Source organism: Sinocyclocheilus grahami, unplaced genomic scaffold, assembly GCF_001515645.1.
Source record: "Sinocyclocheilus grahami isolate Dianchi unplaced genomic scaffold, SAMN03320097.WGS_v1.1 scaffold152.1, whole genome shotgun sequence".
Taxonomy (NCBI): Eukaryota; Metazoa; Chordata; class Actinopteri; order Cypriniformes; family Cyprinidae; genus Sinocyclocheilus; species Sinocyclocheilus grahami.
In genome coordinates, this window is record NW_015505331.1 from 1,024,079 (window position 1) to 1,041,444 (window position 17,366).

General features: G+C 38.6%; 2 protein-coding genes across 5 annotated transcripts; one reads left to right on the forward strand and one right to left on the reverse strand.

The window, feature by feature from the left end:
- The first annotated feature begins 1,488 nt into the window (after positions 1–1,488).
- On the forward strand, positions 1,489–13,863 carry LOC107592303 (microprocessor complex subunit DGCR8-like). Of its 4 annotated transcripts, none has more exons than XM_016281764.1 (15): positions 1,489–1,507; positions 5,249–6,251; positions 6,572–6,734; positions 7,389–7,531; positions 7,662–7,995; positions 8,087–8,284; positions 8,367–8,468; positions 8,872–8,970; positions 9,098–9,180; positions 9,277–9,377; positions 9,512–9,618; positions 9,702–9,829; positions 9,942–10,055; positions 10,252–10,382; positions 13,599–13,863. In XM_016281764.1, the coding sequence occupies exons 2-14, from the start codon at positions 5,556–5,558 to the stop codon at positions 10,333–10,335; spliced, it is 2,352 nt and encodes a 783-aa protein (XP_016137250.1). In that variant the 5' UTR covers positions 1,489–1,507; positions 5,249–5,555; the 3' UTR covers positions 10,336–10,382; positions 13,599–13,863. The 4 variants fall into 4 exon arrangements, with proteins under 4 accessions (XP_016137250.1, XP_016137249.1, XP_016137252.1 ...); XM_016281763.1 differs by lacking the exon at positions 1,489–1,507 and adding an exon at positions 4,600–4,731; XM_016281765.1 differs by lacking the exon at positions 1,489–1,507 and adding an exon at positions 5,061–5,162.
- trmt2a (tRNA methyltransferase 2 homolog A) lies at positions 11,953–17,219 on the reverse strand. The gene is made up of 11 exons (XM_016281768.1): positions 16,901–17,219; positions 15,063–15,171; positions 14,626–14,807; positions 14,315–14,429; positions 14,085–14,194; positions 13,894–14,005; positions 13,614–13,736; positions 13,454–13,529; positions 13,258–13,374; positions 13,070–13,166; positions 11,953–12,741 (listed from the first exon to the last, which is right to left on the reverse strand). Exons 1-11 carry the CDS (start codon positions 17,185–17,187, stop codon positions 12,594–12,596), a joined length of 1,476 nt encoding a protein of 491 aa, XP_016137254.1. The 5' UTR covers positions 17,188–17,219; the 3' UTR covers positions 11,953–12,593.
- Positions 17,220–17,366: the final 147 nt, after the last annotated feature.

Here is a 17,366-nt window from a genome sequence, read left to right on the forward strand (position 1 = left end):
TAAGAGTAAAATGCATACCTGAGATTAAATGTATTAGAAAAATACGTAGTACAGAGTGTGTGGAGATACTCTATACTACGGGCTCTCTGACTACAAAAGGTCATTTGCATGTAATGACCTTCTACAGTAATCAAAGTATCTTTTAACTTTTAGGATTATCTTTTGGTAAGATTACGGCCATTGTACCACTTGCCCTGAAACTATTCAAATGAAACCAAACATGACTGTAAATCTTATTTGCATTCATATAGAACATTATATTCTTGACCATTCTGAGTGAGCTGGGTGAAGAGAAGGATGGGTGAGGGGAAGGAAGGGGATGAGGAGGAACCAATGCATATGTGAGAGAGGCGTTTCCTGCACCACCCCTCTGTGGGGTGTCTTGAAGATGCCAGTGTATTGTCTGTTTCTCAGGAGATCAAAGTGTCTGAGTTTCTTTTATCCTTACAATGCGTAAACACTTTTTAATAAAACGTAAATTCGTCCCCAGCGATTTTTTAGCCAAGTCAAGTGTGTTCATAGAGGTTTCCATGGGCCAATGCGAATAAAGCTAGATTTAAATAAAAAAAGACACGATATTGTCAAACCTGACGTTTTATTCTTATCCAAAACAAGATGTGATATGAGTGTGATACATAGGCTACATACATACACTACCAGTCAAAATTTTTTGAACAGTAAGAAAGATCCAATAGAAAGATCCAAAGATCAGCATTCATATGAAATAAAAAGCTTTTGTAACATTATACATATACCATTCAAAAGCTTGGAGTCAGTATTTTTATTTTATTTTGGGAAATGATAGAAGTTAATACTTTTATTTAGCAAAAAAGTGACGATGAAGACATTTATAATGTTACAAAAAAAATTATATTTCAGATAAATGCTGTTCTTCTGAACTTTCTATTAATCAAAGAAACCTAGGGCGTCAAATTGGCTAGAAACGGCCCTGGCTTTCGGTAACTTGTTATGGTTACATAAGAGAAAATGCTTTATAGCAGGGGTGCCCAACCCTGGTCCTGGAGATCTACCTTCCTGCAGAGTTCCGTTCCAACCCTGATCAAACACACCTGTCTGTAATTATCCAGTGCTCCTTCAGATCCTAATTAGTTGGTTCAGGTGTGTTTGATCAGGGTTGGAGCTAAACTCTGCAGGAAGGTAGATCTCCAGGAACAGAGTTGGGCACCCCTGCTTTATAGAATATAAAACAAGAGGAGGCTAGGCATCACCAGAGTGAATTTGGGTAACATGAAAGTGTGCTGCAATTTGTGTGAAATATAAAGAAGCAGGGCCGTGCACAGGGGGGTGGCCCGCTGTCTAGAGCCACTGCACCTTTGCCCTCATCGGCTGAGTTGCCCCTCTCACCAATCCCTCATCACCCCAGCTCAAAGCGGTCTGTTCCCACTCCGCTAAAAGGTCCGCTTATTCCGCTAATCCGCATTTCTCACGATCTGTGTGCTGCTCACTGGAGTGGAGACCACAGTTCCCAATGTCGTTGCATTAACAGGTAGATGCATTACAATCCACATTACAGTCAGTGGATGATTCGCTGAATTAGTAATTTGGTAGTTTGTTTTTGTATTTCTGTCAGTAATGATTTGCTCTCGGTTTTTTAAAAGTGATAACAAAATATCCATGGTCTTATAATTAGAATATCGAATCAAATTATTGTACCTGGTCAGATCTTATATAAATAACACACAATTCGCTGTTGTTGGCAAAAACATTGAAAAAAATACCTTCGCAAAAAAGAAGACAGAGAGAAAGAGCGAAGGGAGGCTGCTAAAGGCAGTTCAACATTGAAAACATAAATGCAAAGCTCCAGCAAGCCAGCAGGTAAATCATCATATTGAATATTTAGCCGTTTGTCACACTTTAATTATTGTAATTAAGTATATTTCCCATTATAATCACTTGTCTTGATACTAGTAATCTATAACACATAATATTGTATTAAAACCATATTAATGGTAGACCTATGAATAGTTAAAAAATAATATAAATGTTCTAAATGAATTGTTTATTAGTATATAATATAGATTTATGCTGTAAAATATTAAATGAAATGTCTAGAGGAGAGTGGGGGTAAGATTAGCCATTTTTTACTTTTGTGGTCCTCAGGATAAGTTAAAATTATGCTGAAGTACAATGAAAGTATCCTATCCTATCGAAAGTACTCCTATCATTTTAAATGATCAGAATGTATCTATGACAAAGGGTTCTAAAAATATGGCTTCTTATAAAAAAGTGTTCCCATGGCTTAGTTTGTCCCAAAAACAAACTGAGCCATGGGAACCCCCGGGTTAGGGGTAAGTTGACCCGAGTCGAGTCAGTGGGTAAGATGCACCATCTGGGTGTAAAATGACCATCTGACCAAATCTGATTCAAACCCATGTGAAATAAATAATAATAAAAAATATAATTTAATAATTTCCTTTTACAAACAGTCATATTTCTTTTCATGAAGTTAACTTTAACAACACAAAACCAACCAAATGAAATTTAAATTTCAATATTTAATTGTTTGTATTTCTGAAACAATATGTTGAACACTAAAGTTGTAGCCTTCCTAAAATAATATAGATTTATGCTGTAAAATATTAAATTAAATGTCTAGAGGAGAGTGGGGTAAGATTAGCCATTTTTTACTTTTGTGGTCCTCAGGATAAGTTAAAATTATGCTGAAGTACAATGAAAGTATCCTATCCTATCGAAAGTACTCCTATCATTTTAAATGATCAGAATGTATCTATGACAAAGGGTTCTAAAAATATGGCTTCTTATAAAAAAGTGTTCCCATGGCTTAGTTTGCCCCAAAAACAAACTGAGCCATGGGAACCCCCGGGTTAGGGGTAAGTTGACCCGAGTCGAGTCAGTGGGTAAGATGCACCATCTGGGTGTAAAATGACCATCTGACCAAATCTGATTCAAACCCATGTGAAATAAATAATAATAAAAAATATAATTTAATAATTTCCTTTTACAAACAGTCATATTTCTTTTCATGAAGTTAACTTTAACAACACAAAACCAACCAAATGAAGTTTAAATTTCAATATTTAATTGTTTGTATTTCTGAAACAATATGTTGAACACTAAAGTTGTAGCCTTCCTAAAAACAGACTAAACAGAGTTTGTTGGCCATTAGGGACTACAGGTGGAAATCTGATTATTATGCGATGAAAAGCATTTTCTGGTTCTTATCAGAGAAGGATTTGGTGCACTTGTACACTGTCCCTATCAAATAAAATATGTATATATGATAAACTAAACCAGTAATATCTCATTAAAATACCAGTTTATAATTTAGAGATTTAACTTAACTACAGTGCCTTTTGGTGGGGTAAGTTAAAATGCTGACCGGTTTACCCCACAGCATTTTGCTCACTTTGCCCCATAGCTGCCATTTTGGAAGAAATAGCTACTGTTGCTTACCAGTTCAGGCTAATATTTAGCTAAATTATTTGCATGGTTTTATATGTTGCTAAATCACCTATATGTATCATAAATATTTTTAGACCTGGATAAATTTGCTTTGATGTAACAACCATTACATCTCTTATGCTAAAATTTTACTTTGACAAGCCAAAAACTGTTTTTAAAGTAAATGGGTGCTTTCCATTCCCCCCATGTGTTCCTCCTTAATACAGTCTGGCAGAAATGATGGGTGGTTCCAAAAAAACATGGTCACATGACAGTAAAAGTGTACAGTTACCAAGAAACAGGGGGTGGGTCAGCTTACCCCACTCTCCCCTACTTCCATTGAAGATGAGGCAGAAGCAGGCTCAGAGAGTGAGGGAGGGCCCATTCTTATCAAAACATCTACAATAAAGTCTGACATTATTACAGAGTGTGCTGTCTTCTCTATTAATTTTAGATTTGTAACAACTGGATAATTTGTATTAACAAGCATCCATCCCCCTGTGCCCCTTTTTTGGTTTGGGCCACTGCCCCTCATGTCTGTGCATGGCACTGTAGAGGAGTAACGGGTTTCAGTAACAAACGACACTGCCTTATTGGATTCTGTGCATGTTAACATGAAAGCAAATAGCTTTTTATATTCTAGATAGCAATTTGGCCATTGTAAGATCACAGATGCACGTGAAGTGTGTCATTTGGGACAAGGCCGAACAAGCCTGCCCTAAAGATGTCTCTTGGTCAACCGATTCATTGAAAAGATTCGACTCAAAAGCAAGCGATTCGTTCAAGAGTCGTACATTGCTGACATATTCCGCCTTATTTCCGTTTCGTGCTTTTTGCATTAAGCAAGAAAAACTTGTAATAGACGTACCCACTAAATATGCTTTCTTTAACAACTGTAAACCGAGACATAAATACTCATACAAAGTACAGGCCTGTTGCTGTCGCTGTGCAGTCATGCACTCATGTGATCATAACTAATTCTACAGTGCGTGTAAATTACATCAGAATCGAGATGATCCAATATCTGATCATTTCTGCTAATGATGTGGTGTAGCATATTATTTCACCAAGCCATGCAACAAATACACCGTTTCAAAGCTTTCACATCTGAAGCAAATTTCAGTAAAAACGGAATCATGTTGGTCCAATCACACGAACGTAGACACCGGGTGAGAGGCGTGTTCATTCAGATCCCCTGATGCTGCTCTGCGGTGAAGATGGCGGAGAGGGGAGACGGCCATCTGAAACCATTAAACGAAAAACCCCTTTGATTGCATGCAGTCTTTCGTAGAGCGTTTGTGTTGTTAGGTGAGTAATTAATTGAGGTGAGGAAGAGAATAATTTGATATTTACTCCTGTCGACATTAAGCTGATTCACGCGTGGTTCGGTTTCCACACACGGCTCCTTATTTCGGCTAACACGGGCTAACTAATCGAATCATAGATCAGTTTTTGCTAAACAAAACAAAAAGCGCGCACGTAATTGCTTTAAAAACCAGTGAGTAGACACAAAATTGCAATTTTTTTTAAATGTCTGCGTGATGAGATGTAACATTGACTTCCGTTTCTCCTAGCCGACCAATTAGCAAAGGCCTTCAGAGTTCATACAGTGTTTATTTGCTGACCTGTTTATTTAGCAACAGCAAACAATTTTAATCTCGACATGCAAATTAACAATTAATCAGTTGTGTTAATACTGCTTTCTGTGGTATGCATTTGTGAGTTTTGGGAGATAAAAGGTGCATCTGAGAAGTTTTACCATTTAGATCTAGTTCTGTAGTGGTTTTTTTGAATGCATCTTGATTTATTTTTCTATTTCTTTCAGCGCCGACAGAGGATCTGGCCTCCCAGGATGGACAGTGCTTAGATGTGGGCAACGTTTAAGCTGAATGCATTGTGATTTCCAATAATTGAGACAGTGATTTCTAAAAAGCTGTCTACATTAATGAAAAGAACAATGTAGTCAGCTTAGCATATTCAACCATGTACATGAATATTGTTAAATAGGTGTCTTGAGCTGTGTAATATTCATGCACGTATTAGGGCTGCAATGTTTTAGCTGAATTAGGCAGATCCCTTCCCACTTGCATTCTCTTATAGTTTTTAATATAGCTCTTTTTAAGAAATTAAACATGGATGTCAATGAGATTTTACCTCCCCTCCCATTGGAGCCACCAGACGCAGTATTGGCGGGGAATGATTACAGTAAAGCACCTCCACCACCTCCCCTGCAAACGTCCAGTGACGCAGAGGAAATGGACGTTAGCTCTGGTGGTGATGGACACCAACACACCCCAGCAGTGGACGGGGACGAACAGCTCCTCCTCAACAAGCGCACATTGTCTGTTAGTAGTCACCCGTCAGGTAGTCCTGATTCCATGGCCACGTGCCCTAGAACCGCTCGCCATGCTCCCCCAGTTACAAAGTTCTTACCTGATCTCAAACTCCTCAAAGATGTAAAGATCCGCATCAGTTTCTCAGACAGCAGTAAGAGCAAAGACAGGAAGGTGTTGTACACTGGTTTGGGGCAGGTTAGCGATGAAGATCAGAGCCTAGAGGGCCTGAATGGTGAATTGCATGATTCTTTAGAGCAGAGAAGTGTGCCGGGCAGCTCGACCATGAGCACTGGTTCCTTGGGGTTAGCTAGAAACAGCGAAGAGCTGGAGACAGAGCAGGAGAACAAGGTTGAGTTTGCCGTCTTGGATGACCTGGAAGATTTCAGCGAGAACTTTCTGGAAGCGGAAGACGGGGAACCGAGTGGTTTCAGGTCTCGGATGATAGTTCAGCAGGAGCAAGCGCACGAGGAGGACCTGAATTACTCCTATGAGGTAAAATGCATGGTCTTATGCCCTCTTTGATTTTGGTCATTTTCTTTGTTCAAGTTGAAACATTATGTTGTAATGTAGGCTAATTAAAGCCACCTAAACCTATAAATGCCATGATTCAAAACATCTCCTGAAATGTGCATCTACCAGAAATAGAGTATGTGTCCTTTATTCATCAGGATGGATTCTGGAGTGTAACAAGGTGGTCCATTCGAAGAAGATTTGAATTACAGCTCACAAAATGGGCTTGATTCAAATCATGCCATACATTTAGTTGATGAAGTGTCAATGGCAGCCAGTTACTAACCCACCTACTCTTCCAGGAGGACTTTGACAATGATGTAGATGCCCTGCTGGAGGAAGGCATGCCTATGCCCAAGAAGAGGCGTCTGGCTGAAGACAAGTATGCTGGAGACAGTGATCACCATTCAGATGGCGAGGCCGGAGTTCAGCCCATGATGACCAAAATTAAGACGGTTCTTAAGAGTGAGCCTCAGAAACTCTTCGTTAACTCATAGAAAGTTTGATTGGAAATTATCATCACTGTTGCTACACTGTTAAAATGTTAAAACTTAAGATGTCCTGACGTTACATAACTACACAAAGATGATGGGTGTTTTCAAACCAGTTATAGTTTCCTGTTTTAAAAAAAAAAATTCTCCTTTTATTTATTTGTTTATTTATATATATTTAAACCTTAATACAAAACTTGTATTAAAGTTTGTAAAAATAAAATTATACTCTCCAAGGCATTTAATCAAGAATACTGTAAATATTAAAAAAATATTTTTGTTTTAATATATTTTTAAAGTGAAATTCTAGTTATTAAAATTGATTAGTAAAATTAAAGTAATTATTCTAGTATGCCGATTTGGTGCTCAGAAAAAAAAATTGTCAGTGTTGAACACTTTTGTGCTGCTTAATATTTTTGTGGAAATTGATATATCAGAGAATGTATTTTAATTTCAGGTTTTCTAATTTTACTTTATTTTTTTTTTACTTTTTCATTTTAGTTTAACAATAAAACTGAATTCAAACCATTTAAAATCCTACATAGGATTGTAGGTGACTAGCTTTTTTTTAGGTATTATTATTATTATTATTATTATTATTGATTTGAATTATTTTTATTATTTTAAGGTCGCGGGCGTCCACCAACTGAGCCGTTACCCGATGGGTGGATCATGACATTCCATAACTCTGGCATTCCAGTCTACCTCCACCGGGAAACCAGAGTTGTAACATGGTCTAGACCTTACTTCCTTGGAACAGGAAGCATTAGGGTAATTGGTTTGACTCCTCTTAAGATATGATACTTTTATGATATTTGTCTTATTGTATAATTTCTGCTTAAGTTGAATGCTTTGTATTCTCATGCACCTCATCCCTGTGTTCTACTCCTTTTCCCCCTAGAAACATGACCCACCAACCAGTAGCATTCCCTGCTTGCACTATAAGAAAATGAAGGATCAAGAAGAAAGGGAACGGAATGGAGAGGTGACTCCAACTGCAGAGGTGTCTCCAGTGAAATCTGGGGATGAGGGCATCACATTGGAGAGAGCCGACGAGCCTGACTCTACTGCCACAGAAGAGCCGACAGGCAGACCAACATCAGAAGATCCAGCGCTTGACCTCGTGAAGCCAGGAAGATCTTCAGAGGGGAAGGACAGGCAAGCCAATGATACTGCACAGGGAGCGCTGGGCCAGGTCAAAGCCAAGGTGGAGGTCTGCAAAGATGAGTCTGTTGGTAAGAGGCTGAGGTTTCACTCTCTCTTGTGCATAACTGTTTAAAATCCACATGGTTTTTAAACCCTCTCTTCTTGTGACTTGTATCCCAGACATTGAGGAGTTTAGAAGCTACTTAGAGAAGTGCTTTGATTTTGAGCAAGTGACGGTGAAGAAGTTTCGCACATGGGCTGAGCGCAGACAGTTCAACCGGGACATGAAGAGGAAGCAGGCCGAGTCTGAGAGGCCCATCCTACCAGCCAATCAGAAGCTCATCACACTCTCCGTACAAGACGCCCCAACAAAGAAAGGTACTTGTCGTAGTCATTACACTAATGAATTTAGTACACAACATGTGGTGTTTTAACCAGACCGACTGTATTTATATTTCAGAGTTTATCATCAACCCCAACGGGAAGTCAGAAGTGTGCATTTTACACGAGTATATGCAAAGAGTACTCAAAGTGCGACCAGTTTACAACTTTTTTGAATGTGGTAAGTAGCATAAAGCGTAAGACTAAAATTATAATTGAGAAAAAGTTTGAAGCTGTGAAAAAATAGCCAATAGTAAGCATGTTGAATTATTTGTGTGCCGAGTCTGCATATCTGCAGTAGCATTTACAGTTATGCTAGTGAGTTCGCTTGGTGGAAAAATGGGTTGCGATTTTTATCGATGTACTTTAAAATGTTATAATGCTGTTGTGAAAGCAGTAAACCACTTAAGGCCATGCTGAACAGTTTGGTTAATGATATTTTGGGCTTGATGTAACTAACAGCTCTCTCTAACCATGATAAAATGTGCATTAATATATGGCCTGTTGTGGCGCAATGATTTTACTTTGTATATGTGTTTGGTTGCTTTTCATATATATACATATATATATATTTTTTTGCCTAGAAAACCCAAGTGAACCTTTCGGAGCCTCAGTCATTATAGACGGTGTTACATATGGCACAGGAACAGCAAGTAGTAAAAAACTCGCCAAGAATAAAGCTGGTACCTTTTCCCTCTTATATTCTTCAGTAAAATAAATAATTGCAGTAATCCATTCATAAAAAATTCTTGCTAATGTTAAAGATTCAGATGAAGATAAGTATTTATACTGTCATCCTCTTTGTGACAGCTCGAGCAACACTGGAGATCCTCATTCCTGACTTTGTGAAGCAGACGTCTGAGGAGAAGCCCATAGAGGGAGATGAACTGGAGGTACTGCTCTTCTGAGTAAAATTACTGATTTTATCTTTAATCAGTTTCGTTCTTTGTGGTGTTTATGGATGTTTATTTTCTTTTCCAATCCCACAGTATTTTAATCATATCAATATTGAAGATTCAAGAGTGTATGAGCTGACCAACAAAGCAGGTTTACTCTCACCATATCAGATCCTTCATGAGTGCCTTAAGAGGTATGTTATGATATAGGTGTCATTTGATTACACCGACAATTCAATATTACAGGAAACACAGCTGTTAATACAACCATGAGTCCTGATTCATGCCTGATTGAAAAGCAGCTGAAGATCTGTTGTCTGTTCCATAGAAACCATGGCATGGGTGACACCAGCATCAAGTTTGAAGTGATTCCAGGAAAGAACCAAAAGAGTGAATATGTCATGACATGCGGGAAGCACACTGTACGGGGGTGGTGTGAGTATTTGTGCTTGAGGTTTCATTTAGAGCACTAGAATCACAAACAACATACCTAATGCTATTGCTCTTGATTACTGCAGGTAAAAATAAGAGGGTTGGAAAGCAGCTGGCTTCACAGAAGATTCTTCAAATGCTTCATCCTCACGTCAAGAACTGGGGCTCACTGCTGCGCATGTACGGCAGAGAAAGCAACAAGATGGTTAAGAAGGTCAGCACTGTTATTTGTCAAAAACACACTCTGCATTTTAAGATATTAAATATGAGGGGAATATTTTGTGTGGTTGAGAAGTTGTAATGTTGTATTCTTGCGTCGTCTTCAGGAGAACTCTGATAAGAGCGTGATTGAGCTTCAGCAGTATGCCAAAAAGAACAAGCCAAATCTTCACATCCTCAACAAACTACGAGAAGAGATGATGAAGCTGGCTCGAGAAAGGGTACAGCTACAAATTTATGACCTCTTCCAGCCAAATCTTGTACTTCAGATAAATAGAGTTGGCTGAAGATAAAATACATGTTTGGATGAGCTGATGCCTTCCAGTTAATCAAAATAAATAAAAAGTAAATTGACAGCTAAAAAGCTTATTAAATCTTTCTAGTGCATACTCATTTGTGTTTTTATATTGGTTTCAGGAGGAGGCAAGAAAGAAGCCGAAGATGACTGTAATGGAGTCGGCTCAACCTGGGAGTGAACCTCTGTGTACTGTTGACGTCTAGCAAACCCTCGTTCAGCATATTGTGATAGCAGATAGCACTGACCAATGGTAATAGTTCTATAACAAAAGGTCATCCTACCATTACTGACTTATGCATTACTTTGGAGTGCAAAATGGCAATACTAGTTAAATTTTTATCAAATTTATGAGCTCTATTCCCAATCCAATTATTGCCCATAATGTATGGGTTACATTTGCTGTAACAGTCATATACATGCACTAAGGGAAGGTAGAATAAGCATTAAATACCTCCAGATGCACTTCTGCTCCAGAAAGTGCACAAATATAATGACGGCTGTTGACAATAATTATGCCTATATGAAGGTAAATCGTACAAATGATGTATGTTAAATATTACAGAAACTTAAGTTTGTGGCTTTTAGATGTTAATAAAAATGTTGCTTTTTCCCTTCTTAAACGGCAAATTAATTTCATATTTACTGTGGAATTACAGATTGCACATGACCGACTATCGCAGTACTCATAACTGATGCGCCTGTCATTTTACAAGGATTTGTTCCTTTGTCAGCTTCTGTGGCATGCACGGTGCACGTGATCTTTTATCTGGGAAATTGGGTTCATAATGGCTTAAAGCGTGTGGGTTTTCTTCAGTGGCCATGTCTAGTTCTTATTGGCATGTGAAGCATTTAAATGTGGCATTTCTAAAGCATTTCATTGTGCACACTTCCCTTCCAACTGCTGTTAAGAAATGCACTAATGTTGGAACTATTTGCTTGTGTGAAATGAACAACCTTTGTGTTTTTGTTTTAAATAAGGAGTGAAGCATACCAATGCTTATCTTGACCAGTTGCTTCAGAAAGCACTGCAGAGAAAGCACAAGTGTTTGAGGTCCTGTAGTTAGTTGAGGAACAAGACATCAGGGAGATAGGATGCTAGTGTGTGCTACTTTAGTTATCTTTTTGTTGTTACATTTCATTATGCTGTGATATAATCTATCTCTTGCATTAGAGACTGGTTGGCAGTCTTCAGTAGAAAAAAAATGGTATGTTGCCTTAGTGCCCACCCCTTTTATTGATGGTACCTTGTTTCAAAAGGGAAATGCCTCACTTGAGTCTGCATTAGTAATGCTATACGATATGTATTTTCTATACAATACGTATTTGCTGTGGAGTCATGCTGGCTTTCTTGCATTTGATATTTTAGAAGAAAAAAAAGCCTTCTACGCATGTGCTTTTGTTTGTCTTAAATTCTTTGGTAAGGTTTTGTGGTCATTTGCTGCAGTGCGTGATTGTGTGCTCATTTTATTCAGCTCTTATGTTGGTGTATTAAATAGTTTGAACCATATTCATTATTTCACAAGGCAGTCTACCTAAAAACAAAGGCGGTAACTCCGTACCTCGAAGAAAATCAGATCATGTCATTATATTCAATAGCTCGAAGAACAGTGTGAACCAAAGCTTTAAGTCTTATGCATTACGGAATATTGCTGCATAGATATTAAATATATATAAACCTATATAAATGCAACAAAATAAAGAAAATGCAATAACTGCTGGATTAAAATATGGTCCCTGTTTAAAGAAAACCACCACTTCCCCCTGAAACTGTCGGGAGAAAAATTTTTTCTAGCCTTAATATATGACCGGAAGGTCAAAGTCTGTTTAACACGGAGTGGAGTGGAGTGGGGGGGATCAGGTTTTCTTGGGACAGCGACTAAAAACTGCAGTGCACTGTCACTGAATCTAGTATTTTAGTTTGTGTGCTTCTGAATGTTAACTGCGTTTGTGAAGGCACTTTCCTGTTTTCCATGAGCACAAGGCTGCTGCTGCCATACTAAGAGTGCTTAGAGAATACGCCTTCCCAATAAACGTCTGGAGTGTCTTGCTAAGTGTGTATTAGTTGTCTGAAGAAATGCGTGCTTTTTAGTCGCTATCATTGAAGGGATAATGTTGGATGATTTAGCTGCAAGTAATGCTGCCTATTAAAATGTTATTTTAATGCAACACAATCGCTGATACGCAGTGATTTGTTTATACAAATAAATTGATGACCAGAAACTGATAACTTGTGCTGTTTTTACTGGGTTGTTTTAATGCAAACAAAAGAGGGTAAAAAAAGAAGCCTATATAAAAAAAAAACGTGGTAATGTTTTGAGTACTTTAATCAAGTCAGTTGAAATCTGAAGTGAACATTTGAAATTTTCCCATAAGCACTACCGTCAAAGCGTTTTAATGGGAACGAAACAGCCACGCCGGCATGGTAGATGGTAAAGATTATGGAGCGTCAGGTCTCTGTGGTCTAAATGTCAGTGTTAGAGCTGTAGTCCACTCTTTCAAACAGCAGGATGGTTTCACAGTGCATGGTCTGGGGGAAGAGGTCAACAGCCATAGCTCTCACTGGACGAAAGGGGGCTCCTCGCACACGGTTAGAAGGAGCTCTGCAGAGACTTCAAGACAAACATACGTTTTAGAATAACTGATTCAAATGGAGTAGGGTCTGATGTGCCTGCAGCTCTAGGTAGAGTTAAATGGGAATATATTTTTAGAGGAAAGTCAACATTGTGCAAGGAGAAAAAGTTTGTCTTTTATCAAAATATAATAAGCCTCTGATTTCCCTTTTGGGTAATGTCACAAATCCCTCTCATGTTTCAACCTTTTCAGACAAATCACTTCCATTCTGACATGTAATGCCCATCAAACTGCTATCAATTCACAATAGATTGGATGTCCCTATCCTGAATATGATGTAAAATACATAGAAAATAATGAACTTACTCAATAAAATTGTTCATAGCTGCTTTGGCATTGCAGGCGACGTAGACGAGTCTCTTAAGATGCTCTGCTCTTCTGATTGCTAGAATAACTTTGGAATCTAGTAAAAGTGAGAATATTTGGGCAGAGAACATAAAAACACCATGTCTGCAAGGTAAAGGTTCAAGATACTATGAGAGTACTGTACGTACGCAGCCCTGCTCTTGGGGGGTCAACGATTGCCGTGACGCTGGGGGATACAACAGCATTTAGAATAGTGGGGAACACGTCTTCAGCCTTTCCACAGTGGAATTCCACATTGGTCAAGCCTGAAAATATACATTTGAAATCGGAGTAGATCATGGGAGATGAAGAGAGAAAAACAGTGATAATGTCACTCTGGCCTACCATTAGCTTCAGCGTTAGCCTTAGCATCTTCCACTGCCTCCTGGCACAACTCTATGCCAATCACCTTCTTCACTCTCTGTTAACACACAAGTTTTTTAGAAGGCTAACTGTTGCTCTGTTCACTCATATTTTTGTTTATTTTTAGAAGCAAACGCCGCACCTTTGCCAGTGAGATGCCGATGGTTCCTGTTCCACAGCACACATCCAGCACAGTGCTGTCCTGGTCCAGCTGAGCCCATTCACCCACAGCAGAGTACAGAACCTCAGCAGCAGGGGTGTTTGTCTGGAAGTATCAAAAATCATAATAATATGCATTTTTATAGCACTAATGCAGGACATTTAAGCTTAAAGTATTAATTTCATGCATGCTGCCTTTTAACTATCATAGTGTTAATTCTCAGGAAACGATATGATGACAGTCAAATGGTCAGGAGATACACCTGAAAAAATGAGTGTGGAGAGATGCGGAATTTTAGTCCGAGAAGCTCTTCATGAATCCATTCTTCTCCAGTCACATGTTCACAAGGCAGGTCCTCTGTACCTGCTGATGTCCTGGGTTGATGCAAATTAATAAATGAGTGTAAAGTAATCTAAAATCTAACTTCATCATTTTAATTTTTGAGGGTCTTACCTTTGTCCCATTCTCACAAAGTACAAAGAAGTGATGCCACTTTCTTTTCCTTCGGTAAAATACTGATGCAGGCTTTGTTTCAGTTCCTCAATTTCTTCTTCTTGGAGTTTCTAGGTTGTTTAAAAATGTAATATTTCAAACAGCAGTCACAATAGTGCCACAGTTTGTAAAATACATAACCAACATCTAAAGTGGACACACAAATAACCACTGAATAAATCTCTTATTACCTGTGGATTGAAGAAAACAATGGCCATAGTTTGCTTTATCCTGCTTGTTCTTACTGTTAGCTGCCGCCAATGACCCTCGTAAGTCTCTGGACTGTATACTGCATACGGGGTTGTCCTGTTTAGAATATCAACACACAAAACACTTCAAAATAGAAATAAATACATACACAATGGCTGATGGGTAACGCAAACTTATATTTTGCCCCGGAATAAAAAAAAAAACCTTCAAAACACATTCCACTTCATAAATATGGCTGGATTTGGATGCATATTAGGTATAATCAGCAGTAAATAAAAAAATATGAATTCACCTGATGAACTGCTGGAATCCCTGCACAACCCTCTTGGCCTCTGAAGACACATGGGTGGTTTCTGATGGACTCACTACTGCACAGGATCCGCCTTTATACTTACCCAAACGAAAGCCCACAGTCTTATCCTCTCCATCTGCTCCCACTCCAATCACAAACTCACACTTATTCCTGTACTCTGTCTGTAAGCACAGGACAAATCACACTTAATCTTATTTCTGTAACCAGATTCTATTAAACGGATGATTTAATATGCAATTATGCATCCATTTAATCCCTGAAATGTTCATTTGACCCTTTTGAAAGCCATCAAAAAAAAAATCTGCATACTGAATGCATTGGTAATACCACGATACTTTATAATATTTTTGGTTAGTTAATTAAAGTGTGACTGATTAGAATAATTTATGTGAGCAGTGAGCACATAGATGATTTACCTGCACAGGTGATGGTCGTAAGGCCTCGAGTGGGCAGCATATTTTGTTGTATTTCTCTTTTTGAACAAACAGCCAGGGAAGCATGGCTTTGTTGTTGTTGCCTATTTCTCTAAGAACAGAACCAATATCAAGGAGGCGAGTTATATTGAAGGAAACTACTGTTTACTGACCAACTCTTGTTACACTACCAGAAGCTCATGTATGAACTACAGTGGGTATAGAAAAGAAAAATAATCAAATTTTGTTGCTTTGCAGCCTGAAATGAAGATGGACACAGTTTTTGTTTTATTCAGCTGTATTTACTCAGTGCAACTTATAACATCCAAGTGAATGATATAACACCAACAATCACTGTGTTGGAAAAAGGATCACCCCCTCCTAAAAATGACTTGTATAATAAATCAGGTGTAGCCAATCACCTTCTCAATGGCACACATAGCCATTTGACTTTCAACTGTGATCAGCTTAAGGTCATTTTGATTAGCTCGGCATGAAAAGAGCTTTCCTAGAGCATTTCAGTACTTGGTAGTGCAAAACAAAGCAAACAATAAACTATGGGTGGCAAGACACTGTCAAAAGATCTCTGGGATAAAGTTGTAGGCACAAGTCAGGAGATGAATACAAAAAAAATCCAAAGGCTTTATCACTGCCTAGAAGCACAGTGAAGTCTATTATTAAGAAGTGGAAGGTATTTGGTAGAACACAGACTCTCCCTGGATCAGGACGTTGCTCCAAACTGGATGAAACTGGTTAGAGAGGCGACCAAGAGGCCTACAGCAACTCTGAAGCAGTCGCTGGAATTTATGACAAAGAGTGGTCATTGTGTGCGTGTGACAACAATATCACAAATTCTCCACAAATGTAGCTTGTATGAGAGGGTTGCAAGAATAAAGCCACTCCTCAAGAAAGGCCACATGCCTTGTGAGTCAGTCTGAGCTTTGCCAAAACACACCTTGGAGATTCTAAGGCAGAAGAGACTAAAATTTAATTATTTAGCCTCAACACCATATGATATGTCTGACGGAAATCCAATACAGCTCACCATCCAAATAACAGCATTCCTACAGTAAAGCATGGAGGTGGTAATGTCATGTTAAGGGGGAGTTTCTCTGCAGCAGGGACTGGAGCACTTGTCAGGATAGAAGGAAAAATGGATTGGGCAAAATACTGTCAAATTCTTGCAATCTGCTGCCCAAAGTTGTCAAAGGGAAGAGGGTTTACCTTCCAACATGACAATGACCCAAAGCCCACAGCAAACCTGAGCACACAATGGTTGAAGGAGAAAAAGGTGAATGTCCTTGCATGGCCTGTCAGGGCCAGACTTAAACCCCATTGAAAATCTTAATCTGTGGAATGACTCGAAGACTGCAGTCTACAAATAGTCACTATCAAATTTAACTGAACTTCAGCAGTTCTGCAATGAAGAGTGGGCAAATATTGCAAACTAGCTGTGCAAAGTTAGTGGAGACATATCCCAATGGACTAAAGGCTGTAATTAAAGCAAAAGGTGGTTCAACAATACTGACACAAGGGGGTGAACCTTTTCCAACTAAGTAATTCTGTTTTTTTTTATTTTTCTGACATGTTAGTGTTATATCTTTCACTTTAATGTTATAAGTTGCACTGAGTAAATACAGTTAGATAAAACAAAAACTGTGTCCGTCTTCATTTCAGGCTGCAAAGCAACAAAATGTGATTATTTTAAAGGGGGGTGATTCTTTTCTATACTCACTATATATGGTTGACAATGTCACATAATTTATCTATTTTTGCTATTTAACACGGAAATATGCAAGACATTGATGCATATGCATGCCACCAGACCCATCAGAAAATACCTGGTCAGTTTCTGGAGAACACCTTCAACTTCTTTCTCTTTCCTTCTCAGCTGTTCTTCATAAGGTATGTTCCACAAGGGTGTCACAACATTGGCAATCTGGATATTGAGAGGCTCTTCTTCATTCTCCTCTACCTCCTGGCTACCCGCAGCACGTTTTGTACCAGGCTGTCCACCTTCTGCTTCCTCGTCTAGTTTCCTCTTCTTGAGGATGGGATCAGCTTTGGGCTTGGCTAGCCGTACACTCAGCACTTTACTCTTCCATTGCATGCCGTGCACTGCCTTCATGGCCTTGTCCCTTTCCTCCTGGTTCTTAAAAGTGACAACATTGTTTAGCACACTTTGCACCAATGCTATTTACTCTTAAGTCATTAATAAACATAGCTTTATACAAAGTTTAACTCTAAAACTTAGAAATGTCGTGACACCTTCATATTTCAATATCTTTCTAAATTATTATTATTAAC